The sequence below is a fragment of the Sylvia atricapilla genome, chromosome 28 (genome assembly GCF_009819655.1).
Source record: "Sylvia atricapilla isolate bSylAtr1 chromosome 28, bSylAtr1.pri, whole genome shotgun sequence".
NCBI lineage: Eukaryota > Metazoa > Chordata > Aves > Passeriformes > Sylviidae > Sylvia > Sylvia atricapilla.
Genome location: NC_089167.1, coordinates 891,624 through 900,556, shown reverse-complemented (window position 1 = coordinate 900,556; position 8,933 = coordinate 891,624). Strand labels below are relative to the sequence as shown.

The 8,933-nt window shown below is 59.1% G+C and overlaps 1 protein-coding gene and 1 long non-coding RNA gene across 2 annotated transcripts; both read left to right on the top strand.

Moving 5' to 3' along the window:
* Positions 1-3,308: 3,308 nt before the first annotated feature.
* On the top strand, positions 3,309-3,813 carry LOC136372625 (uncharacterized). Its single transcript, XR_010745519.1, has 2 exons — positions 3,309-3,546; positions 3,626-3,813. It is a non-coding gene; the product is annotated as an uncharacterized lncRNA (long non-coding RNA).
* Positions 3,814-4,286: 473 nt separating this feature from the next.
* MOB1A (MOB kinase activator 1A) lies at positions 4,287-8,931 on the top strand. The gene is made up of 6 exons (XM_066337315.1): positions 4,287-4,697; positions 5,001-5,167; positions 5,934-6,027; positions 7,509-7,642; positions 7,721-7,884; positions 8,343-8,931. The coding sequence occupies exons 1-6, from the start codon at positions 4,684-4,686 to the stop codon at positions 8,418-8,420; spliced, it is 651 nt and encodes a 216-aa protein (XP_066193412.1). The 5' UTR covers positions 4,287-4,683; the 3' UTR covers positions 8,421-8,931.
* Positions 8,932-8,933: the final 2 nt, after the last annotated feature.

Here is an 8,933-nt window from a genome sequence, read left to right as displayed (position 1 = left end):
TGGCGGAGACACCCCGGGGGCAACGACGACGGAGATTTCACCCGGGGCGACGACGACGGACACCGAGAGAGGCATCCCCGGGGCGAGGATGGCGGAGACACCCCGGGGGCAACGACGACGGAGATTTCACCCGGGGCGACGACGACGGACAGCGAGAGAGGCATCCCCGGGGCGAGGATGGCGGTGCCGGGATCGGGCGCTGATGACGGTGGACGCAATGCAGGATCCCCCCCCGGGTGAGGAGGATGGAGCCGGTCGTCCACCGAGGCAAGGTAAGTATAACAGGTAAGTATAATAGGTAAGTACAAAATAAAATAAAATAAATAAAAATCACATCGAGTGCTGGGTCTGATCTTTGCTTGCCCAACGAGTCAGTCGCGACGCAACCCATGGAACAATTGAACAATTGAAAACAACCCCGGGCCGGCCCCGCTCCTCAGCCCGGGACCGCTGGGAGATGTCACAAGAGCACACGGAATAAAGACGCTCGACTCCAGGCAGGAGAAAGCAGCAGCTTTATTTCCAATGCATGGAGCTCTTTGATAAGACGCTGCGCTAAGGAGACACGTTATTGCTGCCGCCAAACTCCCGGTGTGACCCCGGCCCCGCCCCCAGCCCGACCCGAGCCCCGCCCCTTTTCGAGCGCTCCGCCTCTGGCCAATCAGATCGCTCGGACACGTTCTGGGCACGCCCCCTCCGTGAGGTCACAATGTGGAACGTGCCTTGCTCCGCCCCTCCGGCTGATTCTCGACGCCCATTGGCTGTCGCCAAGGGCAGCGGGGCGGGGCCAGGGGCTGAAGCGGCCGTGAGCGGCGGCGGCGGAACGGAGCGGGCGGAGAGCCACGGAGCTGCGAGCGGCTGGGCCGGGCTGGGCCGGGCTCCTCCGGCTGCGCCTGCCTCTGCTCATCTCCGCAATGCCCCTGCCCTGCCCTCATCTCCGCGCTTCCAGTTCCCTCTGCTCATCTCCTCCCTTCACTTCCCCTTCCCTCATCTCCTCCCTTCCTCTCCCCTCTCCTACCCTCCCATCCCATCCTCTCATCTCCTCCCTTCCTCTCCCCTCCGATCCCTTTCCCTCCTCTCCCTTCTACTCCCGTCCCCTCCACTCTCCTCTCCCCACCTCCCCTTCCCTCCCCGCCCATTCCCTCCCCTCCCTTCTCCTTCCCTCTCTTACCCTCCCATCCCCTTTTACCTCCCCTCCCCTCCCCTCCTTTCCATTCTCCTCCCTTTCCCCTCTACCCTCCCCTCTCCTACCCTCCACTCCCTCCTTTTTACCTCCCCTCCTTTTCCCTCTTTTTCGTTCCCCTCTCTTATCCTCCCATCCCCTCCCCTCCTTTCCCCCCATCCCTTCCCCTTCCCTCTCCTCTCTGCTTTGCTTCGCTCTGTGCAGCTCCTGTCCTGTTCTGTCTTATTCTGTGCTGTTCTGTCCTCTCCTGTTTTCTCCTGTCCTTTCTTCTCCTCTCCTGTTGTTCCCTGTCCTGTCCTCGTCTGTCTTGTGTCCTGTGCCATCTCCTCTCCATCTCCTCTCCATCTCCTCTCCATCTCCTCTCCATCTCCTCTCCATCTCCTCTCCATCTCCTCTCCATCTCCTCTCCATCTCCTCTCCATCTCCTCTCCATCTCCATCTCCATCTCCATCTCCATCTCCTCTCCATCTCCTCCATCTCCATCTCCATCTCCATCTCCATCTCCATCTCCATCTCCATCTCCATCTCCATCTCCATCTCCTCCATCTCCATCTCCATCTCCATCTCCATCTCCTCTCCATCTCCTCTCCATCTCCTCTCCATCTCCTCTCCATCTCCTCTCCATCTCCTCTCCATCTCCTCTCCATCTCCTCTCCATCTCCTCTCCATCTCCTCTCCATCTCCTCTCCATCTCCTCTCCATCTCCTCTCCATCTCCTCTCCATCTCCTCTCCATCTCCTCTCCATCTCCTCTCCATCTCCATCTCCATCTCCTCTCCATCTCCATCTCCATCTCCATCTCCATCTCCATCTCCATCTCATCTCCATCCCATCTCCATCTCCTCTCCATCTCCATCTCCATCTCCATCTCCATCTCCATCTCCATCTCCATCTCCATCTCCATCTCCATCTCCTCTCCATCTCCATCTCCATCTCCTCTCCATCTCCTCTCCATCTCCTCTCCATCTCCTCTCCATCTCCTCTCCATCTCCTCTCCATCTCCTCTCCATCTCCTCTCCATCTCCTCTCCATCTCCTCTCCATCTCCTCTCCATCTCCTCTCCTCTCTCCTGCTCTCTCCTCTCCGCTTTGCTCTGCTTTGCGCAGCTCCTGTCCTGTTCTGTCCTCTCCTCTTTTCTCCACGCAGCTGCACTCCTCTCCTGTCCTGTCCTGTCCTGTCCTCTCCTGTCCTCTCCTCTCCTGTCCTCTCCTGTCCTGTGCTCTCCTCTCCTCTCAGCTCTGCTCCTCTCCAATCCTCTCTGCTTCGCTCCTTTCCTCTCCTCTCTTGTGTCCTCTCTGGTCGCTCCTCTTCGCTGAGCTCCTCTCTGCTCTGCGCAGCTCTGGGCACCTGCACTGCTCCTGTCCTGTCCTGTCCTGTCCTGTCCTCTCCGTGCAGCTGCGCTCCTGTCCTGTCCTTTCCTCTTCTCTTGGCTCTGCTCCCCTACGCTCTGCTTCTCTCTGCCCTGTGCAGCTTCTCCCCGCCCCTGTCTTCCATTTCCCTTTCCCCTTCCCTTCCCTTTCCCCTTCCCTTTCCCTTTGCCCTGCCCCTTCCCCCTTCCCCTTTTCTTCCTTCCCCTTTTCCCCCTTTCCTTCTCCCATATTTTTTTCTCCTTCTCCCCTAATTGGCCCCTTTCCCCTTTTTCCCTTCCCTTTCCTTTCCCCTTTTCCCTTTCTCCCTTTTCCCCTTTCCCCTTCCCTCCCCTTACCCCTTTTTCCCCTTTCCCCCTTTCTCCCTTTCTCCTTTCCCCCTTCCCTTCTCCTCCTTTCCCCTGCTCTCCCACCCTCCCTCCCCTTCCATCCCACTCCCCTGCACTCCTCCTTTCCCCTCCAATGCCCTTGTTCTCCTGTCCCCTCAGCTCCCGTCCCGTTCCCCTCCTCTCCACTTCTCGCTGCCCCTCTCAGCCCCTTTTCCTCCTCTCCCCTTCCCGGCCCTTCCCTCTCTCCTCTCCCTTTCTCTCGGCGCTTTCCGCCCGCCACCAGCGGCCGCAGCGCCTCGGCCCCAGCGAGCCCAGCTCCAGCCCAGCCCAGGTGAGCACCCCCATGAAGGGGGGAGCTGGGCCGTGACCTGAGCCCCTCATTCCCACAGAAAACCTTGGCACAGCCAAACGATAAGGACCGGGGTGCGGAGACCCCGGCAGAAACTCCGCTCCACACACAGCGACCGCCTCCAGCCCGGCCTCAAGGTGAGCAGGAGAGGAGAGAGCCCCTGGGCCTCGTCCTGAGGGGAGGAGGGTGGCCGTGGCCTGACCCGTGTCCCCTTGTCCCCACAGGAGCCTTGATCCTAGCCGAAGAGCTGCAGCCAAGGGTGCGGAGGCCCCAGCAGGGAAACTCCGCTCCACACCGTCCACCCTTCCCCTAGCCCAAGGTGAGCGGGGGCAGAACCCACCGGCCCCATCGCTGTGCGGGAGGAGGATGGACACGAGCCGATCCCCTCATTCCCACAGGAAAACGTGTTCCCGGGCGAGGAGCAGCAGCGAGGGCTGCGGAGAGCCCAGCGCAGCCTCGGCTCCACAGAGCCCAGCCTCAGCCCGCGGTGAGGTGTCAGTGCCCTGGGGCAATAACGTGTCTCCTTAGCGCAGCGTCTTATCAAAGAGCTCCATGCATTGGAAATAAAGCTGCTGCTTTCTGCCGCCTCCTGCCTGGAGTCGAGCGTCTTTATTCCGTGTGCTCTTGTGACATCCCCCAGCGGTCCCGGGCTGAGGAGCGGGGCCGGCCCGGGGGATGTTCTCTGGCTCTCCGTCGTTCCATAATCGCCGGGGATCTTCGCCCCGGTGTTCTGGGGGTGCCCGGGCGCACCGGGAGGTGTCTCCGGGGATCCCGGTGCCGTTCTCTGGGTGCCCGGGCGCACCGGGAGGGGTCTCGGGGGGTCCCGGTGCCGTTCTCTGGGTGCCCGGGCGCACCGGGAGGGGTCTCAGGGGGTCTCGGTGCGGTTCTCTGGGTGCCCGGGCGCACCGGGAGGGGTCTCGGGGGGTCCCGGTGCCGTTCTCTGGGTGCCCGGGCGCACCGGAAGTGCTCTCTGAGGGCCGCTCGAAGGCCCAAGGCGGGGCCACGCCCCCTGAGCCCGATGGGGCCGCCCCGTTCCCGGAGCTCTCGCGAGATTTGGCGGCGCGGGCGGGTCCCGCCAGGAGGCGCCGCCGCTCCCTCAGCGCAGCCCGGCCCGGCCCGGCTCGGTCCGCTCCGTCCTCCCGGAGCCGCTTCCCGGTCCCGCTTCCTTCAGCATTTCCCTGTCTCTCAGCAGGGTTCCGCTCCTTCTGCTATTCTCTCTCGCTCAGCCCGCTTTCGTCTCCCTCGCTCTGTTTCCTCAGCCCTCTCCGCTGCCCCATCCCGGCCACTCTCCTTCCGCCCGCTCCCTGTGCCCTTCCCTCTCCCTCAGCCCGGTTCCGAGTCTCTCAGTGCATTCCCGCAGCTCTCCTCGCTCCCTCAGCCCTTCCCGCTGCTCTCAGCCCCTTCCAGCTCCCCTTTCCCCGTTCGGTGTCCCTCAGCCGGCCTGCTCTCTCTCACCATGAGCTTCCTCTTGTGAGTGAAAAGAATCCTTAGGACCGTACGAGGGGCGTCCTCAGCTGGGGGGACCCTGAGCGCACCGGAGGATGTGGCCTCAAGTTGCACCGGGGGTGGTTTAGATTGGATTTTCGGGGAAATTGGCTGGCTGCAGGGGTTGGGAAGGCTGCCCGGGGCAGCGGTGGAGCCGCCGTCCCTTGGGCTGTCCCGAACACGGGTGGGCCGCGGTCACCGTGGGGATGGCGCCGCGCCGGCCTCGATAATCTGGGGGATCTTTTCCACCCTTACCGATTAAACCGGGAACGCTTCTGCCCTTCGCAGCGGGAGCCGGTCTTCGAAAACGTTCAAGCCGAAGAAGAACATCCCGGAAGGATCGCACCAGTACGAGCTCCTGAAACACGCCGAGGCCACGCTGGGCAGCGGCAACCTGCGGCAGGCCGTGATGCTGCCCGACGGCGAGGACCTCAACGAGTGGATCGCTGTCAACAGTGAGTCCTCTGAGGAGGGGAAAGCCCCAAAACGCCGGGGTTTCTCCTCAAACCAACCCCTGAGTGCCCCAGGCTGAAGGAGGATTAAAAGCAGCAGAAGCAGGGGGTTGTTGTGTGAGGAGGAAGAGACAAAGCTGCACCGAAGCTGCACTGCTGTGGTTTGGGGGTGGGTTTTTTTATCTTTTCGCGCTCGCAGAGGGGGATTTTGGTCTGTGGATGGTTATTTTTTGAGTTAGAAAATCAGCACCGTTGGCTGTTAAAGCTGCAGCAGGAGTGATCCTGGGAGAAAGTAGAGGTCGCTCTTTCCCCTGAACTCCAGGATTGTGGAGTTGGTTTTTTTTTTTTTGTTTTCTGTTTGCAAATCCAGTTTGGTTTGAGCAGCTGCTCCCCCTGGCCTTGACCTTTGCTTGTTTGGAGGTTAGAGAGGGGAAACAAAAAGTAATTTTAAGCAAGGAATGTAGAGATTCAGGCCAGGAATGCTCAGCCTGGGGAAGGTCTCTCTCATATCACCAAATCCATCAGGCTTTTGAGGAGCCTGGAAGCTAAATCTGCTTATTCCATGGAATGCTAAGTGGAGCTACAGGTTGAAAAATTGAGGAATCAATCCAAATCCCTGGATGGCTGAAACGTCTGGAAGTCAGGTGACGTTTTTAGGGAAAGGTTTGATTTTGCCCAGACTTCTGTGGGACGTGGATGCTCCCAGGAAGGTGCTGCAGGCCTCCTTGTGCTCACAGCTGGCTCTCACCTCGGGGTGTTTCCTTTGCAGCCGTGGATTTCTTCAACCAGATCAACATGTTGTACGGGACCATCACGGAGTTCTGCACGGAGAGCAGCTGCCCCGTGATGTCTGCAGGGCCCAGGTGAGAGGACAGCCCCAGCTGGGGCAGGGAGAGGAGCTGGGAAAAGGCTGGATGGGATCCAGGTGCCATCCAGCTGCCACATTCTGTTCCTCTGGTGTCATTTATGGTCACACCAGCTGTGAGTCTCTTGTCCTCGTCCTTCCCTGTGTTTGGGAGCTCGTGAGATTTGACTGGCAGGGACTGGTCTTGCTGTCAGAGCCTGAGGGAATCATGGAATGCTTTGGTTTGGAAGAGACCTGAAATCTCATCCAGTCCCATGGGCAGGACGCTCTCCAGTGTCCCAGACTGCTCCAAGCCCCATCCAAGCTGGCCTGGGACACTTTCCAAGGATATGGTGAATTTTCAGGAGGCACATTTAATCAGCTTTTAATTCAATAATTTAATTTTAATAATTTAATTGTGTCATGTGGTGGCACTGCTCCGTAAGAGGTTTGGGGCCTCGGGGGAGGTGGAAAGAAGAGAGTGAAGCCCTTTTTTGGGGCCACCTGGTTGATTTTAGGTGTGAATTCCTGCAGGGATGCCAGGGGTCGGTTCTGCACTCGGGTATTTTGCCAGGGCAAAGCCACAGCAGAGAACCCAACTGGGGAGGTCACCAAAGCTCTCAGTTTGTGAGCCCAGCACCCTCAGAACCTCCTGCCCTGCTCTCCTGCCCCACAGAATGTGCTCTGCCAGTTCTATTTTTGGGGCTGTTTCCTGTCACAGCTTCCTGCCTGAGTGGCAGAACTCGCTTGCCTTTTGTGGTCGGGTGAAAAACAGAGAGGGTTTCTCTGCTTTTCAGGGATGCTGGAAAACATCTCAGAGGAAAGGGGACTGTGGTGTTGTGGGCTGATAGCAGGGTCTGCCCTGGCATCCAGAGGCTCCAGAGGCCTTTGGCTCATGTCCAGCCCTGTGGGAGAAGTCTCGTGTGACCCAAATTCCTGGACCTGAAAGCCACAGAGGGGAATTAACGGAGGGAGGGTTTATGGCCCCAATGCTCCTTTGGTCAGTTTTTGGCTGGTTTTAAGGAGGATGTCAGAGGAGGCTGCCACAGAGCTGAGGGTCACTTTTAACACCTGAGTGCCACTGCTGATCTCTGGGAGCAGGGACAGCATCCAGTGGAGTGGCTGGAGCCGTTCCAGGAGAATTTTGGGATGGAGATCAGGGAAAGGTTCTTCCCCCAGAGGTTCCTCAGGGAATGGGCACAGCCCCGAGTCTGCCAGAGCTCCGGGAGCATTTGGACACTGCTCCCAGGGATTGCTGGGGGTCTGTGCAGGGCCAGGGCTGGGCTGATGATCCCAGTGTGTTTGGACATTCCATAATCTGTGATTTTGGAGGGTGAAACTGGAGGGGCCAGCCCTGAGCCCAGCTCCGGCCAGGAAACCCAAACGGGCCAAGCCGTGCCCTGAGCGACTCGGGTGTTCCTCCTGGGGTCACGAGGGGCCTCCCAGCACCCCGAGAGCCCTTTTTCCTGGGGCAGCCAGGCCTGAACCCCCACCCCACAGGTACGAGTACCACTGGGCCGACGGCACCAACATCAAGAAGCCCATCAAGTGCTCGGCGCCCAAATACATCGACTACCTGATGACGTGGGTGCAGGACCAGCTGGACGATGAGACCCTCTTCCCCTCCAAGATCGGTGGGTGCAGCAGCCCTGGGATGGCCCCTCCTGGCTGAGGCACGCCCTGAGCCCTGCCTGTCCCTGCCTCCCTCCCAGGTGTCCCCTTCCCCAAGAACTTCATGTCGGTGGCCAAGACCATCCTGAAGCGGCTGTTCCGGGTCTACGCCCACATCTACCACCAGCACTTCGACTCGGTGATGAGGCTGCAGGAGGAGGCTCACCTCAACACCTCCTTCAAGCACTTTATCTTCTTCGTGCAGGTGAGCTGAGGAGGGACTTCGCCTTCCCTCTTTTGGAGGGTTTGGATTGAGATCTCCACAAGGATCTGTGGTGGTAACGCCCAAGCTCCCCCTTCAGACCCAAGTGAGCCCTTTGTGGTGTTTTCCACTGAGATTCTGTGGAGGTTTTTTTTGTTGGCTGTAACTGCTCAAATCTCCCTCGGGTTTTAATTACCAGTCTGCAGCCAACAAAACCAGAACTGGAGAATTCAGAGGGTTTGTAGCTCGGGAACTGACTGAGAAGGAGCAGCACCATCACCTTTTGTTTTGTTTACTTTTCCAGCCTGTTCTGTGGCTTGCTGTGCACAGCAACGTGGCACAACTTTTGTTGCCCCCAAACTGGATTTCTCCCCAAGTGGTGCTGGTCCCAGGACTGGCCCAGCACCTGCAGGGAAACACTTTTTCCAGCTTCCTTCACTTCTTGTGTCTCCTTTTCCCAGGAGTTCAGCCTCATCGACAGGCGGGAGCTGGCTCCTCTGCACGAGCTGATTGAGAAGCTGGGCTCCAAGGACAGATAAAACTCCCCTGGGAGGACCCTTCTGGCTGCTCCTTTTCTGCTTCTTCTTCAGCCACCTCTGTGCTTGGCTCCAGTGACTGAACAGCACCGAGTGACCCCGGTGCTGCTGGGCAGCCCCTCCTGGGCTCTCCTTGCCATGGGCTGGGCAGAGGTGGAGCAGGTTCTGTCCTGCACTGGACGTTCCAGGTGCTGCTCGGCCACTTTCTGCTCCCAGAGCTCCTCTCTGGACTCTCCAGCTCAAGAGCACGCCCAGAGCGGCTCAGCTTATTTTTGGAAGTGCTTTTTTTTTTTGGTTTGGTTTATCTTTTTAGGATCAATGAGGTGCACTTTGGCCCAGAGCCTTAATCTCCCCGTGGCAGCAGCAGTCAGGGGTGAGGAGGAGAAGTGCCTGGCCCCAGGTGGGCTGGCCCTGGGTGGGAGCAGCAGCAGCAGCTCTGGGATGTCCCAGGGGTCCCTCCTGCGTGGCAAAGGCAATAATAATAAAGTTTCTTCCTGCTCTTCTTTCAGAAAAAGA